Below are 26,080 nucleotides of genomic sequence, written 5' to 3' on the forward strand. Positions count from 1 at the left end.
CAGAAACTTTCATTGTTTTCTTTTCTTAATATAATTTTTACCAGTTATGGTTGTTTCTATGGAGAGAGGGTCTGCCGAGCTCCTCATATTGCTATTTTGGGAATGACCCCTGACCACTGCCACCAATTAAGAGAGTCAGTTTTAACTCCCAAAGCAAAACATCTGGGGGCCAAAAAAATTCAACCAAGACTATATAGTAACTAGTGTGTTGCTGAGAGCTTAGTCCAGTTGGACATTAGTAATGCCAAGTCTTTCCAGAAAGTATCCAGCCTTGTACTGTGAAAAATCTAGAACCATTTATTGAAGAAGATACAAGAAACATTGTACATAGGATAATGATACCTCAGTTTCCTTCAAAGTGGGCACCTTGGGACATTACACAGTTCTCCCAGTCGCTATCAGCTGCCCCATTGTATTTTCCTGAATCTCATCAATGGTCTGAAATCTCTTCCCTTTCAAAGGTGATTTTAGTTTTGGGAAAAGCCAGAAGTCATAGGGTGCCAAATCTGGGCTGTAGTAGGGCTGAGTTACCTGGGTGATTTGATGTTTTGCCAAAAACTCTGCACGAGACATGATGCATGAGCAGGCACATTGTCGTGATGAAGCTGCCAATCACCAGTTGCTCATAGTTGCGGCCATTTTTGTCATATTGCATCTCTAAAACAATGAAGAACATTGAGGTAGTACTCCTTATTAATTGTTTGGCCTGGAGGTGTGTACTCGTGATGGACAACACTTCCCCAATCAAAAAACATAGTTAACATTGTTTTGATCTTGCTGTAACTTTGCTGTGCCTTCTTTGGTTGTGGAGAACCAGGCAACTTCCTTTGGGATGACTGGGCCTTCATTTCAGGTCATAGCCGTAGAGTCACAATTCATCTCCAGTTATGACCTTCTTGAGAAAATATGGTTCATTGGTAATAATTTAAATCAAGTCATTAGCAACTGTAACACAATGTTCCTTCTGCTCAGGTAGCAGAAACCACAGAACAAATTTTGCCATGACATGTTTCATGCCAAGATCCTGCATCAAAATCTCAGACACAGTTTTTGGAATCCCCAGATCAGCTTCCAGTTCTCACTGTCAGTCACTGATCTTTGTTGACTGTAGCCTGTACATGTTCACCATTCTCAGGTGTCCTGATTGTTGCAGGCCTTCCAGAGCATGGATCACTTTCAGCAGATTCTCAACCATCTTTGAAGTGTTTGTGCCACACTTTTATTTGCACTGCATTTATTGCATTGTCCCCAAAAGCCTTCTGAATGATCTAAATAGTTTCCATAGAGGAATATTCAAGCTTCACACAACATTATATGCAGATTTGTTGCTCTGCTTGCTCAGTCATTTTGAAATAGGACTGTCACACAGTACACATGCTCACTCAACAGCACCTACGCCCCCGCCCCTGACTAGTACAGTGAAGTTGTCATTGTTCACATATGTGCATTCCAGTCCACTCTCCTTGGCTGCCAGGTTACAATCGATATCATGCAAACATTTCTCATTACACTAACAATGGTTGGACTGTTTCTGTACAGACCTCATCATACACCCTATTTTTAATCACCAATACAGTATATGCATTCCAATAGCTTGACATAAAATGTAACTTTATAATGCTCCAACATTCATAAAAAGCTTAACTATAGGAAATGATATTTGTGGAAGATTACATGACGGATATGCAATTTACTGGTTATATTGTTTTGTTTGCTCAATTTCTCCACTTTTCTCTCCCCCTGCCCCATCTAGGTCACCTAGTTATTGTGTTGTAAATAAATGGCTTGCAATGCAGTGGGACTTTATTCCTTGGCCACAGTTGATTGGTTGAGGGCTGGGCACTCAACCCATGCTGGGCCAATCCAAGTCCTTCCCTAGGAATTCTGTAATTCAACTTGATAAAACTGTTGTTTCTTCCCAGTGAAGGTTTTAGATGTAAAGCCTAGAGTTTTTCCCAGCTGTGTCTCACTAAGCGATCCAGAGAAGTGGAGGAGCCTGGCCTACGGAGAGAGAGAAGAATAGAGCACATGTTCAGAAATGCATCTTGACTCACTTTTCTTTCCCCCCTGAGGCCCAATCATAGCGGTTGCCCATTGGTATCATGGATCACCTCAGTATCCTTAATATTAACTTTTTTTAAAAAGCTGGTTCAAGTTGGGTTTTGCCTCCAGTCATGAAGGGTCAGTGGGGTTTGTTGGTTCTTTTGAGCACTGTATTTCAAAGTATGTGTCTTAGAACATTTATCCATTGGCTAATTTCTTCTTTAAAATAGGGGAGGAGGTGCCATGATTAAACAGCTATAGAAAGGTGCTTAATCTTTATCCCCCATTGAGACTGTGTTAGCACAGTTGTATGAGTTTCTAAAAACTTTTGTGGTTTTTGTCTTTAAGTATTTTTACTAATAAGTATTGACTTATTTTATAGCTGTATGTACAAAACATAAAGTAAAAGTTACAATCCTAGCCTCCTGAAGTGTGCAGTACGGTGGTACTACATACGTATGGATCTTGCTGTGCCGCAGGTCTCTGCACTTTCCATCTTGCAAACCTGAAACTCCGTTCGCTTGGACAACAACGCCTCTTACTCTTGTGTGTGTTTCTGCTCACCGCACCTCGGTTCCATCTGGAATGAGGCTAAATAGGAAAGAGTAAATGAATGGAGTAAAATTGTTGAGAGTAAGATTTTTAAGTGAGATAAACGTCAGTATAGATATTTCTAGAGAATAATTCTAAGATAACTGAAAATTTGTATGGCTGTAAATCACAGAAATAAAATAGGAAATGTGTCAAAATTATTTTGCCTTTTTAATGTGTATCTAAAAGTATTACTGTGTTGAAGAAACATATTTATCTTTTTTGTTTGTAGGTTTTGTCAGGTTTTTAGAAGGCTATTATATAGTGTTAATAACTAAAAGGAGGAAGATGGCAGATATTGGAGGCCATGCAATATATAAAATTGAAGATACCAATATGATCTATATACCCAATGATTCTGTACGGATTACTCATCCTGATGAAGCTAGGTATGTGCTGGTGGTGACTACTATTTGTTTAATGTGGTAGATCGATTAGAAAATAAAATGAGGTCAAAAGATTATAAATGTTATGTTAAAAGTGTAAAATACTGGCTCAGGATTCTACAACTTCAGTTCAAGGGCTCTTAAAAACCTCCATTATAACAGTTGTTTCAGGTGAGGATCAACGATGGCTGTTGAAACCATTAGGTGAGAGGTTATTATTGAGAAACAGAATAGTTACCAGTCTCAACATACACTGTATGAATCTATTATTTACAAAGAGGAGCAAAATGGTAAACATCTTAATCAGGTGATCAAACTTAGCGTTACCAAGAATGAAACAAAACTGACATTATTTGCCTCTTAATGTAAAACAATGGGAGGAACACAGATTATCTGTGTAGTTTTCTTACTTAAAATATTTCACTTGAATCTAAGCATGAAGAAATAATCAGGGGGGGAAAGGTACAGAGAATAAGTAGCATAGATGATAGGTGGAAAATAGACAGGGGGAGGGTAAGAATAGTGTAGGAAATGTAGAAGCCAAAGAACTTATAAGTATGACCCATGGACATGAACTATAGGGGGGAAATGTGGGAGGGAGGGGGTGGGCAGGATGGAGTGGAGTGGGGGGGGAAATGGGACAACTGTAATAGCATAATCAATAAATATATTTAAAAAAAGAAATAATCAGACAAATTTATATTGTGGGACATTGTAGACAACTGGTTTGGGCTCTTCAAAAACATCAGTGTCATCAAAGACAGAGAAAGCTAGAGGACTGCTCAGGAGTTTGTGACAGATGTGACAGCCAAATGCCGCCCTTGAACCTCCACTGGATTCTGGACTAGACCGTGTGTGTACTCACCTGTGTGCACACAGAGCTGTTAAGGACTTCATCGGCATAGTGTGTAAATGGATTATAGACTAGGTACAATCGGATCAATGTTAAATCTTGGGTTTCACAATGCTACTGTGGTTGTTTAGGAGATTGTTCTTGTTCATAATAGATATATCTTAAAATATTTAGGAGTGAGGTGTGATTATGGCTGCCGCTTACTAAAAATGGTTTAGAAAAATAAAATGTGCTTGTATATTTAAGAGCGAATGTATATATGTGTATTTAAAGAGAAAGATTTAGCAGTGAATTCTGATGAAGGTCATACTGGTGCTAATTATACTATTTTTTCCCCCAGTTTTTTGAAAATTTGAAAAAGTTTTTTGGGGAAATTATTGGAGGCTTGGTAATACGGGAAAAAGGCTATTAATAATTTGATAGAGAAAAGAATAGAATTGATTTATTTTAATAAATAAATGTATTTATTTTAAATATAATGTAAAGGTTAAATGGAACGAAGTTAGTTATGCTTATAAGTTTTTAGAATAGGTAACGGATTTTAACTACACTTGTTCTAGATACATGAGCCAAAACTCAAAGGTGGTGTGGCTCTCTAAAAAATCCTTTTAGGTAATAGTTTTCTGGACTCTTGAGATATTGTCTTTGGTGATATTTGGAAATGGGGTTGTTGAAAAATAACTCATTTCAGATGCAGGTAAGTAGAATTTACCAGATAAAGTGGGCCTTTGTCTTACACTAACAACAAAAAAACAAGAAGATAATCTTTATAGCTTACAGGCAGGCATAGGATATTGATTAAAAGTGAATCAGGCACACCAGCGCACAGGAATCCAAGGGCTGGGGAAAGTTGAGGGGTTTGTATTATTTATAAACCCATCTTTATGATTCTTTTTTAAAATTTATTCTTTTATTGTTATTCAATTAGAATTGCCTGCATTTTGTCCCCACCCCTCCACTCCCTGCCCAGCCAAACCCACCTCCCTCCCCCGCCTCCACCCTCCTTTATGATTCTTTAGTTAAGACTAGTAACACAAATTATGTTATTCTATATAGTGATTTGACTATTTTTAAAGAGTGAAATTATCTTATGATTAATACTATGTTGCAAATAGGCATCCAGAATGAGATACAATTATATTAATAGTTTGTTCTACATAGACTGAAGTACTACTGATAGATAGGTAAGACTTTTTTAAAAAAAAGATTTTATTTATTTATTTTTAGAGAGGGTGAGGGAGGGAGAAAGAGAGGGAGAGAAACATCAATGTGTGGTTGCCTCTCGTGTGCCCCCTAATGGGGACCTGGCCTGCAACCCAGGCATGTGCCCTGCCTGGGAATCGAGCTGGTGGCCCTTTGGTTTGCAGGCTGGTACTCAGTCCTCTGAGCCACACCAGCCTGGGCAGACTTTTAAAATACTTATAAAACTGTATAATCCAGTAATGTATTTTTGTTAAGATATTTGGTAAAATATTAGAAAGTAAAATACAGTGCTATTAAACATATCATATGGGACAAACAGAGGTTATCCCTATGATGCATGGCTGTATCAACATTAGAAAATTTGCTAGAACAATTTACCACATTAAAATATTGAAAGGAAAAATTATGATTAATATTTGTAGAAACTATATTTGACAAATTCAATACCATTTGTGATTGAAAGTCTTTGAAAAGTTGAAATAAATATGAAAAAATGTTAACCTGTATTAATCCTGAATGGTAGACATGCAGATATATATTTTTTAAAGATTTTATTTATTTTAGACAGAAGGGAAGGGATGGAGAAAGAGAGGGAGGGAAACATTAATGTGTGGTTGCCTGTTGCGTGCCCCCTAGCTGGGGACCTGGCCCACAACCCCGGCGTGTGCCCAGAATGGGAATCAAACCTGCGACCCTTTGGTTCGAGGCAAGCACTCAATCCACTGAACTACACCAGCCAGGGCAATATGTAGATATATTATTCTCTGCTTTTTTTTCACTTTAAAAGTTTCCAACTTAAAATTAGGGTGATTTACAAACATTTTGGGTGTTTTAGTTATGCTTCATCTCTCCAACCTCAAAGCATTTGCAAAGCACATTTTTTAAAATTTTTATTTATTTATTTTTATTCAGTTACAATTGTCTGCATTTTCTCCCCTTCCCTCCACCCCACCCCAGCCAGTCCCCCCTCCCTCCCCCACCTCTACCCTCCCCCTTGATTTTGTCCTTGTGTCCTTTATAGTAGCTCCTATAGATCCCTCTCCCCACTATCCCCTCCCCACTCCCCTCTGGCTATTGTTACAATGTTCTTAATTTCTTTAAAAACAATGTGTAAGTGGCCCACAGGTGTAAGTGCGTGACACTTCCCTTCTGTGGCGTAATCGGTGATGAGGAGGTGGTTGAACTGTAAGGTCAGGGTCTCTGAAGGATGATCAATAGACTTAGAAATTCCTTCAGATGAAATCCTTAATCCAGTTAGGGATTGAATCCCTCAGTTTTAATGAGCATATTTACAAACATAAATGTATATTTGAGTATATGTTAAGCTGTAAAAAAATAATAATAATGTATTTTTTTTTTAGGTATCTACGAATATTTCAAAATGTGGACCTATCCAGCAATTTTTACTTTAGGTAAGTTTGAGCTTAATTTTTCTCCTGCCAGCCACTTACATGTATATTATTTTCCAAGAGGTAAAAACAAAACCAGAGGACATACTAATACTTCCTCTATTCTTTTTTTAATGGCCAAATTATTTTATCTAAGCATACAATAATACAGGTATTTCTTTCTTTAAAAAATATGGTATTTGAATGGACAAATTAAAGGGTAGTTATTCTCACTATAAACATTTTTCTTTTAGATGGGATTTTAATGAAATATTCTTATTTTGTAATTTTGAAATACAAGAGGGAAATTTGCATTCTATCTCTAATACAGAGTTGTAACAATTTCACAGTTCAATTTTCAGGTACCAATTTACCAAAATTAAATAAAAATAAATTCAAGATAGGAAGAACTGTTGTAATACCAATGTACTGTTAATGGCATTGTAAATGAAGAGTTTTCCTGGAGAGGAATGAAGCTTTAAGTATATATGAAAATGTATTATTCTAAGGAAATAAATCAGGAGAGAAAATATTAATCGCTGTTTGTAGAGACATTTGGGTTTCTATTTAGTGTCGCCCAAACAGGCAACAGACAACACAGGGGCAATTCAAGTATCGATCCCTGAACAACAGGCAAGTACATTACAGCAGAGCGTCGTGATAGAGTGTTGTACCACCACGGATGTGGCCCATGTCGGGGCCTAGTAGAGCCGTCGTGCTGAGTGGAAAATGCTATCAGCCATAATGCCAAAACTACAAAGTAGCACACAAAATAGCACGCACCAGCAGGGACTTGAGCAATAGGGACTAAAAGAGGACCTAGAGTGTTGTAATATTGGTGTTCTACACTGATGGGGTGCTTTGTGTTCTTTTAAATTATTTTTTAAGTGTTAATATAATTAACCATTTATCTATGAAACAAATAAAAATATGTCTACTATGAAGAGTGGACTATGTCTTCATTGATGTAAACCTCTGAAGGAAGTTAACTACTTTAATAGTAGTACTGTGTAGTGAAGCGCTCCTAATGATATAATTTTCACCTCCACAATGTTTATTGAATGTGTACTTCCGTGTGTTTGTCGCAGTCGTCTGCTTTTCCACCTTTATTGCTTCATTTTATGTTTATAGCATCTGTGAATTATTATTGAGGCTTGGTGGTACTTTAGAAATGGTCTTCTCTTTCTTCATGTGTTCCAACTTTGTCTGCATCCCCATTTTGACTTCTGATCAAGGCATTCCATAAGTAAAAATATGTAGGTTAAAGTTTTTGTGTCTCATAGGTAAGCTTTAGAAAACACTGTGCTACATTTTTAAGATTTAACTAGAATAAAGCAATTGTTTTAAATAGAAAGAATTGATTGTGACAAGTAAAAAACGCTTCTTCCACCCTCCAGCTTCATTGAGATATTATTGACATACAACATATGTAAGTTTAAAGTATACAATGTGATGACTTTTACATGTATATATTGCAAAATGCTTACCACAATAAGATTAGGTAACACCTATTACACCTCACATAATTTTGATTTTGTATGTGTGTGTGGCAACATTTCCGACTGCTCTCTTTAACAGATTTCAAGTATATAAATCAGTATTGATAATTATAGTTACCTCGCTGTGCATTAGATCCCCAGATCTTACCTTCTAGCTGGGAGTTTTTACCCTTCGACCAACATCTCCCATCGCAGCCCCCACCCCCCACCTCTGTCAACTACAATTCTACTGTCTATGAGTTCGGCTTTTTTAGACTCCACATATAAGTGAGAACATACAGCATTTGTCTTTCTCTGTCTGACTTATTTCACTTAGCGTAATGCCGTCCAGATCCTTTCATGTTGCTACAAAAGGCAAGGATTTCCTTTTTACAGCTGAATAATATTTCATCGTGTGTGCAGGCACCTGTGTGCAGGTGTGAGTATCACATTTTCTTTAGGTGTCCATTCGTTGATGCACTCTTAGGTTGTTGTCACATCTTGGTATTGCAAATAATCCTGCAATGAATATGGAGGTACAGATGTCTCTTTGAGGAAGTAATTTCAGTTTTCTTTGTTTATATACCCAGAAATGGAATTGCTGGATCATATAATAGTTCTACTTTTAATTTTTTGAGGAACTTCCGTACTGTTTTCCATAGTGTCAATACCAATTTGCATTCCTTCCAATAGTGCAAAGGGTTTCCTTAACATTCTTGCCAACACTGTTTCTTATCTTTTTGATAGTAGCCGTTCTAATAGGTGTGAGGTGGTATCTCATTGTGGTTTTAATTTGCATCTCTCTGATGTGATGTTGAGCATATTTTCATGAATTTGCTGGCCATTTGTATGTCTTTGTCTATTCAAGTCTGTTCAGATCCTTTGCCCATTCTTAAATTGGATTGTTTATTTTTCTCTGTTGAGTTTATGAGTTCCTTATATACTTTGGATCTTAATCCCTTATCATATAGATGGTTTGCAGATATTTTCTCCCATACCATGGTTGCCTTTTTATATTGCTGACTGTTTCTTCTGTGCAGAGCTCTCTAGTTTAATGTAGCCCCACTTATTTATTTTTGCTTCTGTTGATTGTGCTTTTGGTGTTATATCCAAGAAATCTTTGCCAATACCAACAGCAAGGAGCATTATCCCTATGTTTTCTTCTAGTAGTTTTACAGTTTTGGGTCTTATATTTAAGTCTTTAATCCATTTTGAATTAACTTTTGTGAGTTGTGTAAACAGGGGTCTAATTTTATTTTTCTGCAGGGGCTTATCCAGTTTTCCCATCACCATTTAGGGAGAAGACTGTCCTTTACCCATTGCATCTTTTTGGTTCCCTTGTCAAATATTAGTTGAGTGTATATGAGTAGGTTTACTTCTGGGCTTTCAATTGTGTTTGATTGGTCTGTGGGTCTTTTTATGCCCATACCATACCGTTTGAATGCTATAGCTTTTTTAGGTAGCTTTATAATAAAGGTTAAAATCATGAAGTGTGATGCCCCCTGCTTTGTTCTTCTTTCTTAAGATTGCTTTGGCTATTAGGGGTCTTTCATGGTTCCATATGAATTTTGGAATTGCTTTTTCTACTTCTGTGAAAAAACATCATTGGAATTTTGATAGGGATTGCACTGAATCTATAGATGTTTTTGAATAATATGGGCATTTAAAAAATATGAATTCTTCTGTTCCATGAACACAGAATATCTTTCTTTTTATTTATGTCTTCAATTTATTTCATCAGTGTCTTATAATATTTTACCATACAGAGCTTTCTCCTCCTTGGTTAAATTTATTTCTAAGTATTTTTTTTTCTGATGTTCTTGTAAATGAGATTGAAAAGACAATAGTTTTTATTCATGTGAGGATAGATGCTAGTAAAATTAATTGCTCTATCATGGTAAAATTGAATTTCACAGATAAAACAAATCCATTTCAACCAGATTACATGAATAAATTAAAGAAGAAATAATAATTGAAGTAATGTGTGTGTCTCCAGACAGAATTGTAACCATCTTAAAATATGACTAAAATAATCTTGAAAAAGAAGAACAAAGTTGGAGGGTTCACGAGACCTGATATCAAACTACACTACAAGGCCACTGTAATCAAAACAGTCTGATACTAGCGTAAGAACAGACTCATAGATCAATAAACAGAATAGAAAGCCCGGAAATAAACCCATGCCTTTATGGTCAATTAATATTTGACAAAGGAGGCAAGAACATGCAATAGGAAAAGAGAGTCTATTCAAAATCAATGGTATTGGGAAAATTGGACAGATAGGTACAAAAAAATAGGACAGATAGGTACCACCATCTCACACCGTGCACAAGAATAAACTCAAAATGGAGTAAAGACTTAAATGTTAGACTCAAAACCATAAATTCTAGAAGAAAACATAGGTAGTAAAATTTCAGGCATTTTTCACAGCAATTTTTGTTTCTGATATATCTCCTCGGACAAGGGAAATAAAGGAAAAATTAAACAAATGGGACTACATCAAATTAAAAACTTCTGCAAAGCTAAAGAAACATCAGCAAAATGAAGAGGGAACCCACTGTATGGGAGAACATATTTGCCAATGATACATTGGACAAAGTTTTAATCTCCAAAATGTATAAAGAACGCTTATGACTCAACACCAGAAAGACAAACAATCCAACAAGGCACACATAATTACAATACCCAAGATTAAAGATAAGGAGAGAATCTTACAAGCATCAAGAGAAAAGAACACAGTTACCTACAAAGGAGTTCCCATAAGACTGTCAGCTGATTTCTCAAAAGAGACCTTACAGGCAAGAAGGGACTGGAAAGAAGTATTCCAAGTCATGAAAGGCAAGGACCTACATGCAAGATTACTCTATCCAGCAAAGCTTTCATTTAGAATGGAAGGGCAGATAAAGTGCTTCTCAGATAAGGTCAAGTTAAAGGAGTTCATCATCACCAAGCCCTTATTATGTGAAATGTTGAAGGGATTTATGTAAGAAAAAGAAAATAAAAAATATGAACAGTAAAATGACAGAAAACTCACAGTTATTAACAACCACACCTAAAACAAAAACAAAAACAAAAGCAAACTAAGCAAACAAATAGAACAGGAACAGAACCACAGAAATGGAGATCACAGGGAGGGTTATCAACAGGGGAGTGGGAGGGGGAGAGAGGGGGAAAAGTTACAGAGAATAAGTAGCATAAATGGTAGGTAGAAAATAGACAGAGGGAGGTTAAGAATAGCTAGGAAATAGAGAAGCCAAATAACTTATATGCTTGGCCCATGAACATGAACTAAAAGCGGGGGATGTGGGTGGGAGGGAGTGTGCATGGTGGAGGGGAGTGAAGGGAGGAAAATGGGACAACTGTAATAGCATAATCAATAAAAAATATTTTTTAAAGAAAAGAAAAAAAAAGAAATAGGCAAAGGACCCGAACAGACACTTCTCCAAGGAGGACATACATATGGCCTACAGACATAAGAAATGATGCTCAGTATCACTAGGCATCAGAGAGATGCAAATTAAAAGCTCACACCTGCCAAAATGACTATCATTAATAAATCAACAAACAAGTGCTGGTGAGGATGTGGAGAAAAGGGAGCCCTACTGTACTGTTTTGGGGTATGCAGACTAGTGTAACTAATCTGGAAAACAGTATGAAGTTTCCTCGCAAAATTAAAATGGAATTACCTTTTGACCCAGTGATTCAAATTCTGGGAATACACGTATATCTAAAGAATCCCAGAACACTAATTCAAAAGAATATGTGCACCCCTGTGTTCATAGCAGCATTATTTAGGATAGCCAAGATTTGGAAACAGCCTAAGTGCCCATCAGTAGATGAGTGGGTAAAAAAGTTGTAGTACATTTACACAATGGAATACTATGCAGCAGTAAAAAAGAAAGGAATTGTTACCTTTTACGACAGCATGGATGGAACTGGGGACTATTATGCTAAGTGAAATAAGCCAGGCAATGAAAGACAAATACCATATGATCTCATTTATAACTGAAATCTAAGGAACAAAATAAACTAATGAGCAAATAGAATCAGAGGCACAGATTGCTAGCTGTAAGAGGGAGGGGGGAGGTTGGGACTCGTTGAAAGAAGCTGAAGGGATTAGACAAAGAACATATATGATGGACCCATGGACATGGACAACGGTGTGGAGATTGGGGGAAAGGGCCTGGGGGAGAGGGGCAACGCGGAAAAAATTGGGGCAACTGTAATGTTGCATAAACAATTAAAAACTAAAATATCACTAAAATACTTTACAAATTTGATTAAACCTACAGAAGTCTAGATAATTTCAGAAATTCTGTGCTAAAATATATATAGCTAGAGATACTCATAAAAATTACTAATTATGTAAAATCAGAATTTAAAGTGTTTCTTTTGGCGTAAAGACCAAATTTTATTTGCACAGCCTGTTTAGACTGTTATAATTTCTTGGGTGACTGTTGCTTCCTAAAACATGTTTCACTGTAATGGCTTATTTTATATTTTTATTTCTGTTTTATTAAAAAGTCAGTGGTGGTGCCACCATTAATAATTGAGAGAATTACTTTTGTTCATAGTTAAACTGGACTGCAGACCGTGCCCGTTGCAGTGAATTTTGTAACATCTATAGACCTCCATTCAGATGCACCTGTACCTACGGCCAGTGAAGTTAGACTAATTTCAATGTGAAGCAAAGAAGGCACATTACAAATCAGTGAGTGTAGGTTGCTCACATTGTATCCTATATTTCTAGTCATGCAAATGCCTAGGTCATGAAATGGTTTTTAAATTTCCAATCACATGTATGGTTTACTATGTTTTATAGTACTGATTTGAACAGCATTGTTTTAAGTAAAGTAACAGGTGCTAATTAATTTCATTCACAGTTTTTAATAGCAAATGGGAGCCAAGACCCCAATATGTTTTGCTTTTGTAATTCCTATTAAGTTTCAGTTCTGTTCTCAGTTACAGCTATGATTTGTCCCACTCACTTCAATACAATCTCACTGTCTTGCGAATGCCCCTGGAGATGCTGAAGTCAGAAACGACCCAGGCTCGCCAGGAGAGTTTTGACATCTTTGAAGATGAAGGATTAATTACACAGGGTGGAAGTGGTAGGTGGTTTTCAGCATATCTAATGCATGTTAGTGTGGCCTCTGTGAAGTGGCATCTGATTAAACTCACTCACATTTCCCTCAGATACCGCCACCCCTCACTGCTCTTTGTCCTTACATGGGGTTCTTTCGGATGTATGAACTTGACCAGTCCATTTTCATAGAGATCATTAATCTGTAGGCGATTTTATTTGTGGGCTAGCCAGAAAATTGTATGCTGACATTCTGTAGCTAGTTTTCATGTACTTTTTATGGAATACATTCAGGTCTACACTTCGGTGGAGTTAGAATAAAGAGTTTTGGTTTTAAGTGTTGGAGAATACATACTACCGTGTTATTTTCTTTCAGAGTTACCAGTTTAATATGGGCTGAATTTTAGAAAATAATTACCATGGGCTGTCTGTTTTGTCCTGACATTTACATACAAAGCCCCTAATCCTCATAAAAACCGCTCAGTTGGTATAATGCACACTTAAAGAAGTAAAGACTAAGTAGGAGACTGAGGCCCGAGATTAAGACCACATGACCAGTGTCTAGAGGAACCAGTGCAGCAGGTCAGAGGCTATTCTTTGGTCCCAGCTGACCCCCTGGCCTCTCATAGGCCTTGCTTCTGTCAGGACCACCATAGGATCACTGCAGGACCCTTGGGTGACTGTTCTAGGGTGACTCTGGAGATCTTGGACTAACCAGTCACACAACAGAATTGGTAGCTTTACCCCTAGATTTTGGGGTTGGTCTAGAACTCTAAAACCAGAGGCATTGCTAAAGCAAATGTTGTGAAGGAGTCGTTTCAAACTTAAAGCTAAGGCAGTTTAGCTGAACTGGAGTTACTATGGAAACGAAGTAAGTCGATAGTGTCTTGCTCTATGCAGCCTAAATAATAGTGATGAAGGTGTGGGTGCAGGAGATAGAATGTAATGTAAAGTTCCAGAAAGTTTGTCCTTGCAGGACCCTCAAGAAGAGCCTGTGTCCTGTTAGCATTTTGCCAAAAGTTCTGGTCCACTCTAAGAAAACTTAGGCTGTTACTGACACTGAATGCCATTTCTGTCATTGCCCTTAGCTTCTTCTTAGAGCTGAGATTGGCTATCTTAGATTGGCTATCACTTGAGCCAAGATCAAACCCAGCACATGCTCCCTACCCCAGAACATCCAGATCACGTAAATGTGCCCTGTTTCAGATAGGTGAGTTGTAACCTATGCTATTAGATACAGGTGGAGGTTAAGGTAATGTATGCCTGAATATTTGTGCATCATTTCTTCTAAATCTCCCTTGGTAATAGCAGAGCTTAAAGAAGTACTAAATTAGCACTGCATGTCACCCCAAATAAATATTTGAATATCTGTTTGGGGATCTGAATTAAGTTTATAATGCCACATAATTTTTTTACTATCTCTAGAGCAATTCCACTTGGTAGATATGAGTAACAGTGTGTATTAGGTTTTATAGCTGTTATAAAAAATTACCACAAACTTAATGTCTTAAAACTATACAAATTTATTATCTTATGGAAGTCAAAAGTCCAAAATAGTTCTCAGTGGACTAAAATTTGGGTGTTGGCAGGGCTGCATTCCTTTCTTGAAAATTTAGGGGAAAGTTCCTTTTCTTGTTTTTTCCGTCTTCTAGAGGCTGCCTGCATTTCCTGGCTCACGGCCCCCTTCCATCATCAAAGCCAGCAGTGGACAGCCACATTTTTTCATCTTCCATCGCTCTGACACTCCTGATTTCCTCTTTATTTATAAGGGTCCTGATTATATTGGGTCTAGCTGGATAATCCAAAATAATCTCCCCATCTCAAGGTCATCTGATTAGCATCCCAATTCCATCTGTAACTCTTAATTCCTCCTTGCCTTGTAATGTGATGTATTCACAGGTTCTGGTGATTAGAGCATAGACATGGTGGGGTGGGGGTGGGGGTCATTATTTTGCTACCACACAGAGGGAACCTGACAGGAAACAGAGTGAGGGTAGAAGGTATGTGGGTAGGCAGAAAAGGAAAATAATACATTTTTTAAAAGTCTCTGCTGTCTCAAGTAGTGTATTACTTACTTTGCATGTATTATTTAATCCAAACAGTGTCTCTGAAATGAGTAGTAGTAGTATCATCATTTTTACAGTTTGGCAAATTGAGGCTCAGCGATGTTAAGTAACTTACCAAAGGTCACAGAGCTGGTAAGTGGCAAAGACAGGACTCTAACCCATAGCTATACTCTACATGCTCTGTGTAATGCACTGAAAGGTCAGAGAAGATTTAGTTTTTATGAATCAAAGCAAGCATATTTGTCATAATGTATAAATACTCTTGCCACATCATGTTTTAAGAAAAAAGATAGTATCGATTGCCTGCTAATCCAGAACTGTTGCAGTCTTTTAAACCATTATCTTATAGATAGATTTTTGCACTTCTATAACTTTTGTAAAGCTCTGATGTTCAATAGACGTGTCTAGATATGATGACGTTGTTTTTGATGAAATTAATTTCTCCATATAAAAAAAGCCTGATACAATAACTGCCACTGTGGAAGTATCACTAAAGGCACCAGGCTTGTTCTAAGCACTTTATATGTGTTATCAACTTAGTTCCTCTTTCCAACAACCACATGGCACAGGTGCAGGCGAGGAAACGGGGGCACTGAGATAGCAAGGGACACTCGTGGTCACTTCTGCCAGCCCGCTGATGAGAGGCAGAGGCAGCATTTGGATTCAGGCACTCTGCCCCCAGAGCAGCGCTCCCAAACGCTGCTCTATGCCGCCTCTCAGCCTCACTCACGTACTTGTACTTGCGGCCTTAGTTGCCCTGTCACTTCCGTTTCTCTTGGGTTAAAACTCTCACAGATCAAAAACCGTGTTTCTTCTTTGACTTGGTGCAGTATCAGCACGTGTGGCAGATAGTGACATGAGTGATACCTACTGAAAATGGCAGTGCTCTTAATCAGGCATCTTCCTCTGAAGCCAAAAACAGAAGCTTAAGGTCTTAGAAATGCGTTGAATGTCAACCAACTGCCTAATCTTTCTGACAGCAGCTTTCGTTTTTCAGGTGTATTTGGGATCTGCAGTGAGCCTTACATGAAGTATGTGTGGAACGGTGAGCTTCTGGACGTCATCAGGACCGCTGTGCATCGGGACTGGCTGTTGTATATCATTCACGGGTTCTGCGGGCAGTCGAGTATCCTTTTTTAAAAAAAAATCAAGATACATGTTATTAAACTTATGCTGTACCAATTTGTAGAAGGCTATCTATGAATGACAAGATTATAATTGTCATGCTGTGTACCCAACAGAAAGGTTACCATGATGCCAGGTAGTAAGACGCAAAGAGGAATACAAATCACTTGAACAGACCTATTATGTACAGAGAAAGGTGAAAAACAAGGAAGAAAAGAGCTTGTACACCATAGGTTATATAGGTGATAAGTATCATTCTTACCTGAGAAAGGGAGCAGAATCTCTGGCAGGTGGGGAGGGTGGGCAAGGTTCATAGGAAGAGCTGAACTTGGCCTGGGGCCTAACAAAAGTCAGGCCTTAGCAGTGAGCAGGGAATGAGATTGTGGGTTGGGGGCACCAGGAGTGAAGAGGTACAGAAGTTCATGGGAGTGTTTTTGTGGCTTGTGGTATTTAAAAGCCCTGGGCGGTACAATCTAGTTGGGAGGGGTCCGGTTGCCAGTTACCAGGTTGCTTTGGCGGTCAGACTAGGGACTTTGAGTTTGGTGCTAGAAATTTCAAAAGTGTTTTTTTCAAAAAGGTGATGTACAAATTAGTACTTAGGAAGCTTGGAGCTGACAGCCGTTTTCAAGCTAGAGTAAATAAAATGAGACTAGAACAAGGGACATGAGCTAGGAAGAAATCACAGTGGTTCAGGCCTTATGTAATGGAGGCCAGGGCTGGAAAGGCATATGGTAGATTAAATACAAGCAGCCAGGGGTTAAACCACTGAGTTCAATTTTATGAATCCTTTTCCCCCTTCATTTAACTGCTAGCTGTGTTGAAACCTTTCAAGAAAGCGTTATTATAAGGTATATAAAGGCACTGTGCATATTTTCTAGAAGTGGTACTTAGATGTCCCTATCCCTTTTTGACTCATAAAGGGGTGTCCAACCCGCGGCCCGCAGGCCATATGCGGCCCAGGATGGCTATGAATGCGGCCCAACACAAAATCGTAAATTTACTTAAAACATTATGAGATTTTTTGTGATTATGTGTCACAGTGCATATAGTGTGTGGCCCAAGACAACTCTTCTTCCTCCAGTGTGGCCCACAGACGCCAAAGGTTGGACGCCCCTGGTAGGGCATTTGTGCACCTAGCATCTTGTCTAGTTGACATTCTTCCTGTGTCTTAGATTTTTTTTTAAGATGTGTTCATGAAAACTTTAAAGGAGTGGTTGTTTTGAGATTAGTAAGTGGGTGCATGTTGTTAGCCAATATTATGTTTTCATGCACCAGAGCATTTCAGAGGAGTGGAATCGAGGGGTTCAGCGGGAGAGGGCAGCCTTGAAGAGGGCCGGTGCTGCCTTCTTTGCGGCAGTTGAGGGAGAGGAGAGGCTAGATAAAGACACAGGGGTTTCGGAATGAAGACGGGTGAGATTTTATGTGCTACACTTGAAAATCAGGCTTATTACTTTATCATCATTTTCAGCCAGTGAGTGGGTATTATCTTCTTGATTATTCACTGAATAATGAGATTTGGCCCTGAATTACCCATTCTGTTTCCATAAGAAAATCTACCTGGGAAGAAGAGAAGGTTTTCATCGCCAAGGACACCAAAAAGAAAAGATCACTCTGAAGTGTTTTGTATTGCCAAGAGAACTCAGGGCCTGCTTCTATTAAGCACAATAAATGTTTGCTTTTTTAAGGTAGCAGCTGCCACCATAGATTATCATTTTAAAGCTCATTAGTTTAAATGATGACTCTAGTCTCCTAGTTATCAAGTATTTAGTGAATTCTGGATATCTATATGATGATAAAAGTAATTACTATTTATTAAATCTTCACTACAGGCCACACACACTATTATACACATGACCTAATCTAGTCTTCCCAATCTAATAAAACTAGTTACTCTATTAGTACTTACACCATTCTACAGAAAATGAAGCTGAGGCTTAGCAAGTTTAATGAGGTGACGTAACAATAAGCTGTATGTTGGTTAAACAGTTCACAGTGTTCAGTTTTTGCAGTTAGGTGATAATTTAGATTGGTTTTGTACTCACTCCATTCTCTCAGTTTTGTGTTTTGCTTCATAGTTTAAATAGCCTGTTAGGTAAAAGGTGTATGATCTCTGAAGACTAAGGAAAGATTAGTTGTACCTGTTTACGTCCTTGAATTGGCTACAAGGACAAACCAGGTCTTTCCTTGCCCAGTATCCCTACCCCTGGTTACCAGTTCCTCTGAAATTCTTAGAAACCACTCCTTAGGGAGGTCTCTTTTTGCCCTAAATATCGGCCCAATTTGGAAGAACAGTTGGACCCAATGCTGTTCATTCTTGGGTGGAGCTTTTGGTATTCTTTAACCCACTCAACAAGATGTATTTAAGTGTGTGTTTTAGATGCAACGATGCTCTTGGTTTGGTGTGACATTCATGAATGCTAAATAGCTTTAACTTGCCTTCTAAGAGCTGTTGATCTATGGACGACCAGTGTATGTCACTCTGATAGCCAGAAGATCCAGTAAGTTTGCAGGCACCCGTTTTCTCAAGAGAGGTGCAAACTGTGAGGTAAGGTGGGAAAAACAACAGCGCTGCTGGCCTCTTGACCTTTCCATCAGCTTTGCTGACAGATAAAGCAAAGCAGATTTTTAGAAAGTGCAGTGTCTTAGTTTGGGACATTATGAAGGGAATGGTTCTCCAGAGTATCCGAAATTTATGAGAAATAGGACTAATATACAGCTGTTCTGAACTGTCGGCTATCTTAGAGCAAGTTATGCAATGCCGTAGGGAGTTACGAAATGTCTAATGTTTTAGAGGATGAGCCGTTTATGTAATATATGAAAAAAGGCAGAAGATATTTAGTGTAGAGACTAGAATAGCAAAGCACCTCCAGCCAAGGAATAAATGGAGGGGAACGCTTGTTGGAAATGCATCCTTGAGAAGAAGAATAAGGACAGCAAGACAAGGGAGACTCAGCCCTCTTCCCTCTGCTTTAGTTTGGCTCAAGGCAGACTCCTTATTCTGTTCATCACCAGAATAACAACAACAAAAATTTATCTATCATGCCATCGGCCATGGAATCCCCTTTGAGTGCTCAGCCCCTATTCGCAGTAGACAACGTGAGTCTTAAGCAGATATGTGGACCAACTGAGACGTTGGGTTTTAATTCTGGCTTAAGATAGCAACGTTGTTCTTAAAATTATATCAATAATGAAAACAGTTGTCACTGGTGCTTTCAAAAAATCAGAATTTTGTAGCTATATTAGTTAGTTTTAAATATTCAAGGGGTAACCCAACAAACCTGTTATTAATGCCTCTAAAATTATTTTTGTCATATCCTTACGTACTTTTATAGATAAAGCCACCTCAAGACCCCCCTTTTTTTCTTCTGTCCATCAGACATTATGTGAATCTCACTCTCCCTTTCATTTCTCCTTGCTCTTCAGAGTTGAATTTTTATATTCCACTGGTCTTCCTAACCTCCTATATAATTCTGTGTAATTTTTTTTCTTTCCTCTCCCTTCCTGCCATTTGTATCACTCACGATGTTCTCTACTATTTGTATTATTGGTTTGTTCTTTCCTTGACTTTTTCCTAGTCTATTGGCTGCTATTTTTTAATTGCCTTCCTTGATTACATTTTAATGATTTTCCTTTTCTAATGTACACAATATTGATCAACATTTATCTCTTTCAAAACATTCTAAGAATAGGAATTATAATTTAATTGTATACTGGAAATTTTTTCATTAAAACATTCTAAGAACGTAAAATACCTTTAACTGCACCTTTCTTTCAGGGCGATGTTGCAAATGAAGTGGAAACTGAGCAGATACTCTGCGATGCTTCTGTGATGTCTTTTACTGCAGGAAGTTACTCTTCTTACGTACAAGTTAGAGGATCAGTTCCTTTATACTGGTCTCAGGACATTTCGACTATGATGCCTAAACCACCTATTACATGTACGTGGAACAGTCTTTTTAGTAGCACTTCTTCTTTATCCACAGTTAGAGATAGTTGACTTTGTCACAGAAATCTCATAAATGCTTATGTTTTGACAAACTTTTAGTACTGGAAAGAAGATAATTTTATTATTTTTTTGCAATGACTTTATATTTTTCTTTAATTTTGGCTGCTAGTATATTATTTGTATTTTACTTCAGAAGTGTAAAAATTGTTCAAATTCAAAAAATACATGACGAATTAGTGTCTTGATAAGCTCAGGAGGAATTTGGGAAGTGAGACTACTGGATTGGCTGAATTGCATTTGTATAAACATGAAGTAACAAAACAAAACCCTATACTGTTATTCTTGCGTTATAGTTTCCACTCTGGTATTTATTCATCACTTTTTCCTCCTCAGTGGATCAGGCAGACCCATTTGCACATGTGGCGGCCCTTCACTTTGACCAGATGCTCCAGAGGTTTGGCTCCCCCATCATCATCTTGAATTTGGTGAAGGTATGATGTGCTCACCTTTCTGGTTATGAAATTCAGTCACACTGGACAACCTCTTCCTCAGCACAGAGAGGTTTAACAAGCTTGCCGTACCTTTCCCCAGAGGAGAGACTTATTGACGTGGCCTGCGTGATGGCCCGCTGTGCCTGAGCCATCCGAGCTGCTGTCCTTCGACTTCATATAGCACGTGGCCTCTTCCCTGGGTACCTAGGAGAATCAGTGATACGTTTGCAAGGGAGGCGTGTGATGCAGTATGTCAGTCTCCTGACTTCCTTGGGTGAACTAGATATGGGTGAAATTCTGCAGTTTCCAGGACATGTTGGAGAAGGAAGCATGGAGACCAAACAGCCACAGCCAGGCCTTGATACAGCCAGTTCCCTTGACGATCCAGAAGCTCTCCTGGGCAAGTTAACGCATAGTCAGAGGACCTAAAGACTAGATTCGGAAGGTGGAGTGCTGTTGTGGCTCATGAATCAGGTGGACAAAGTGGTGTCGTGGCCTCGTAGTTCTGTGCTTCCTTGTCAGAGTACACTGTCTGCTCACCATATCTTATGTGTCAGTAGGCACACAGGTCAGAGGCCTAGGATGGAGGACAGGGAGACCAGATAATAAATTGTATCTGTATTCATTGCAACCAAGTGAGTTGAAAGAATCTCAGTCTGCAGCCTGGAGAGTATGGAAAACAAGGGCTGTGTTGTTGTGACAGTGGCCGGCAGCCTAGCAGCATCGAGGTTATTCTGAGAAGTTGGTTAATAAATCTCACTCAATTCAGTCAAAACCCAAGAAATCCTGTGTTCATTTAGTCCATTGTTTAACCAGTGTTTTTGAAGATTTTCTTTGTGCGAGTGCAATCACAGAAACCATTCCTGCCCTCACGGAGCTAACGGTCCAAAGGAGGAGACTGTGAAGGACTACAGGGCAGACAGGGCCTTGAGAGCCTGCAGTGTCCCCTGAGGGAGTGGTAAGTCAGTGCTGCGGAAGGAAGAGGCACTCACTAGTCCAAAAGCCAGAGAATAGTATTCACCTCCGAAGAGTAGGTACCAAGGCCCTGAAACAGGAGGGGATGTGGTGTGTTTGAGGAAGGAGAGGCCTGTGTGGCTGCGGCCCAGAGAATGAGGGCAAGGAAGCCTGCTGTGGGACAAGGCTGAAGAGAGATGAATCTGGTCTCAATCCTGAGAGTAATAGAAAACATCGAAGGTTTTTGCATGGTTGAGAGGATCGTGGTTAGATTTATGTTTTGAAAATATTATCCTGGCCTTTACGTAGATAACAAATGGATTGGTACAAGGCTAAAGCCAATGCTGGGAGACTACGTGGGAGGCTATTATAATTATCTGGTAAAGGGGTGACTCTGGCTTGTCCTGTGGTGGTGTGGTGGAGAGGCAGAGAGGCGGATAGAGGAGGCAGACTCGGTGAAGGGCAGGATGTAAGTGAGGGAGAGGGAGATGGCAGGCTTGGTTCTTAGGACTTTGATGCCATCCATTCACTGACACAGGAAACACTGACTCAGTCTGTGGGGGAGGCTGCTGAGCGTGGTTTGGACGTGCTGAGGTTTGTGTGTATCTGAGTCCTCTAACAGGAGATGGCAAATAGGTGGTCAGTTGGTGAGCTGGAAGCTCAGAGGAGAGGGCTGGGCCGAGATATGATTTTTAAAGGTGCGGGTGTGGGCGGGGTGCCCCTACGGAGGTTATAGAGAGAGGAGGAAAGAGCCTTCCGTCTACTCTGGAGGGCCTGCACTCTCGCTGTCCAGTGAGAGTGGTCTGCGTCCATAAAGGGGTCAGAGAACACCCAGACGAAAGTAGGCGGAAAACCAGATGAATGCTATGTTGTGAAAACCAAGAGGAAACGTGTTTCACGATGAAGGAAGGAAGGGGAAAACGTGGACGGGTCACGTAAGATGGGAAGGGAAGAAATACTCATTGGTGTCAGCAGCACCAAGGGCACTGACTGGAGCAGCTGAAGTGTGGGGTGAAAGCGGGCGGCGGTGACAGTGAGCACTTAGTGAGACGTGAAGAGGAGTTGGTGTTTTTATCACTTTTTTAGAAGAGATCAGGCTGTAGCTGGTGTGGCTCAACTGCTTGTAGTGTCGTCCTGTGGCCGAAAGGTTGTGGGTTCAATCCCTGTCCCGGGCATATATGGGAGGCAACCAGTCGATGTTTCTCTCTCCTTTCCTCTCTCCCTTCCTCTCCCTCTAGGAGCAATGAAAAAATGTCCTCAGGTGAGGGTGAAAGAGAGAGAGAGAGACAGAGAGAGATCATGATGATGTGTTTAAACGACCATGGGAAGGATCCATTTGAGATCCTTGAGGAGACGTAGAAAGCACAGGAGAGAAAAGGGATGGCCAGTGGCATCATGGACTTAGGAAAAGAGGAAAGGGAGAAATCTGAACCACGGAAGGAGGAATTATGTTAACGGGATTACAGAGAATAGTAAGGGTGCTCAGCTGTGCGTGTGTGTGTGTATGTGTGTGTTAGACCAAGGGTTTGGAGGAAGATGGCCTGAAAGCAGCCAGGCTACAGGGAGGAAGGAGGAAAGGAGGGGAAGCCTTGGGCAGTGAGGCAGTCAGCTTCATTTCTTCCGTTGTTGCTCTTTGGTTTATGTGATTATTATACCCGACCAGGGATTGACTTTGTAAAATAAATTGTTCAGATATTAAATACATCATTTTCTAAATGTTTGTTCACATTAATTCAGAAATTTCATTTTCACATCTCTCTCCCTGTCAACTCAGAATAATCTAAGGCTGCAGCTGAATAAACTAAGGCTGCAGCTGAATAAACTATAATCTCAGCCTAGTGTGACCGAACAGTAGCTATAATATACATGATGTAAAAATTAAAGTAGGACGGCTCTAGTAACAAAGACTGTCGTGAACACTTTCCTAGTAAATGTATAGGTAAGGTATTGTTGGAATATAAACGTTGACCTAAATTGTAGATACTCTTCATGGTTTATGGAGTCCTGATAGCTGTAGTTAAATGGAGATTCAGTCTGTGGCATTTAAAATAATTCTCTATTAAATATACAGATTCAAGAAATAATATCTGATATGTGTGATTTTGTAAAGTGGTTCTTTTGCCAAGATTTCTCAAAAGTACATTTTAAAAAATATTTAAAGGCCAGTCTATTGTTCTGTTGTCCTGAAAATCCTGGCAATAACCAGAGATTAACTAAAAATAGTGTGAGATTGAGTGGCTGTATGTGGGATAGTAAGAAAATTTTTGTTGTGTTTGTCATTAGTTATTTTATTCATAGGATGAAAGAGGGTGTTTGTTCAGTTCCCTTGGAAGTCGCCTCACTGACTTGTGGTGGAGGAGTCAAGGAACGTGAGTGCAGAGTGGCACCCAGGGACATGCTCTCTGTCCTGCCTCCACGTGAAGTTACTGAAGTGAAACACTTTTCTTCCCTCTTTTACCCCATGTTGTGAACTCTCCACCCCCAACCCCCACGCGTCGACTGTGGGAGTTTGAGGCACTGGGTGACAGACGTTTTCCATCTATCCATACGCCTCCAGTGCCGCTACTGGGGATGGAGAGAAAGCCCACCTGGGATCAAGCATAAGTGTACATCAGAGGTCTTTAATCTGGGGCCGAGGATGGCCGTTAGAGCGGGGTCTCTGAACCCTTTGAAGTGATGCGCAGAATCACTTGCATATGTGAAGTTTGCATTTGGTCGTTAAGGAGGTCTGTGACCCTAGGAAGATTGACTGACCAGTCCACTAACATTGATTCTCTGTGGACAGACAGTGCATAAAGCAGATTCTTTGTTTAGAGATGATCAAAGGTTGATTAAATAATCTTTTCTCTCATCTCATAAAATGTCAGATTTTAAAATTTTTTGAGAGAGAGAGGGGAATGGAGGGAGAAAGAGATGGAGAGAAACATTGATTGGTTGCCTCTCTTACACTCCCCCTCCAGGGACCAAGCCCATAGCCCAGGCATGTGCCCTGACAGGGAATCAAACTGGCAACCTTTTGCTTTGTGGGACGATGTCCAACCACACGGGTCACAGCTAACATGTCAGATTTGATATCAGAATTTCAAAAAGTTTCGGTTTCCCTAGTTGATTTAAAATGCTTTTGAGAAAAATTCCAGTATATAATTTAATTTCCTCAGATGTAAAAATAAGCTAAACCTATGCTTATCCTAAACTGATATAACATTATTTGTAATCAACTATTTTCTCACTTGATTTATTTAGCTGTACAAAAGAGACACCCTTTTCCGTTTCCACAGTGGTTATCGAAGTTCACGGCGGCTGAAAAGTAATCACCACGATGCAGAACAGCGTAGACTTGGTTGATGCCAGTGGTAGCGCCTCAGTGGCCACGTCAGTGTCACTGCTGACGGATTAGCTCTTCTGTCTGTCTGTTTGTTTCTAAGTGAAGACCTATCAGGATAACAATAAAAATGGTTAAGTTTTATTAATACTGACCATGTTACAGATGTTAATTACCATATTTTATCTCACTTAAACTTCACATGGATGCTGTAAGGAGATGTGATGGTTACCCCATTTTATAGATGAAGAAGTGGAGGCCTAGGAAAGCTGAGAGCCTTGCCCTGGGCTGCGTGGCTAGCAAGTGGCAGAGCCAGATTTCACCGCAGACCTGCACAGGAGCGCGCTGGCCTCCCCTGGACGGGAGGCAGTGTAATATCTAAGGGGGTAACGCAGGCAGGAGGCAGAAAGTAAGGGTTAGTGTCATGAATGCCTCTCAGCTTCAGTCCATTCAACCACAGTGTAAAAAGGAAAAAACTACTTTTCTTGGCTGCCTCACCAGGTATTTTGTGAGTCAAATTTAAAAACATGAAAAGGCTGTGAAAGCTCTCTCTGTACGCTGGTGTAGGCATCCTCCATCCAGACCCAGTTGATCTGTGTGGTCCTTAGATGGCTGGAGTTCGGGGGTTCCCTTCTTCTGGTCCTCAGGGATTCTCTTCTGCAAAAGTAGGGTGTGAAGGGAGTAGGCCAAGGCTGGGGAGGGTGTAAGCCGAGGCTGGGGAGGGTGAGCTGGGCTTCTTGGGGCTGCAGGATGTTACTAGGAAGAAATCTGATCTCCCAGAGTCTTTAGAGCTCATTATCTGTTGACTTAAACTCAATGAAGTGTTCATTTCTTTGCATTTATATTACTTTAATTTTCATAGGTAGATTTCACTTCAGTACATTTAAGGTGGACTTTTTGTCTCGTCTTGGCTGAAAAGTAAAAACATTAAAAGCCTGTTCCTCTGATTTAAAGTAACTAGAACACTGAAAATGTTTGGTTTTTGATAAAGGAACGAGAGAAAAGAAAGCATGAGAGAATTCTGAGTGAAGAGCTTGTGGCTGCGGTGACGTACCTCAACCAGTTTCTGCCTCCTGAGCACACCATTATCTACATCCCTTGGGACATGGCCAAGTACACGAAAAGGTGAGTGCGCATTAATGTGTCTGGTT

At 39.6% G+C, this 26,080-nt stretch overlaps 1 protein-coding gene across 1 annotated transcript in view; it reads left to right on the forward strand.

Annotated features, from left to right (window-relative positions):
* The window catches only part of FIG4 (FIG4 phosphoinositide 5-phosphatase), a 102,118-nt gene that overhangs the window by 16,821 nt on the left and 59,217 nt on the right, over positions 1 to 26,080 (forward strand). Inside the window, exons 4-11 of the mRNA XM_024551803.3 lie at positions 2,867 to 3,023; positions 6,438 to 6,488; positions 12,905 to 13,053; positions 16,089 to 16,217; positions 18,661 to 18,761; positions 19,992 to 20,154; positions 20,556 to 20,653; positions 25,921 to 26,054. Coding sequence (XP_024407571.1) covers positions 2,867 to 3,023; positions 6,438 to 6,488; positions 12,905 to 13,053; positions 16,089 to 16,217; positions 18,661 to 18,761; positions 19,992 to 20,154; positions 20,556 to 20,653; positions 25,921 to 26,054 — 982 coding nt within the window. The remainder of the gene's footprint in view (positions 1 to 2,866; positions 3,024 to 6,437; positions 6,489 to 12,904; positions 13,054 to 16,088; positions 16,218 to 18,660; positions 18,762 to 19,991; positions 20,155 to 20,555; positions 20,654 to 25,920; positions 26,055 to 26,080) is intronic.

Source organism: Desmodus rotundus, chromosome 11 (genome assembly GCF_022682495.2).
Source record: "Desmodus rotundus isolate HL8 chromosome 11, HLdesRot8A.1, whole genome shotgun sequence".
NCBI classification, from domain to species: Eukaryota; Metazoa; Chordata; class Mammalia; order Chiroptera; family Phyllostomidae; genus Desmodus; species Desmodus rotundus.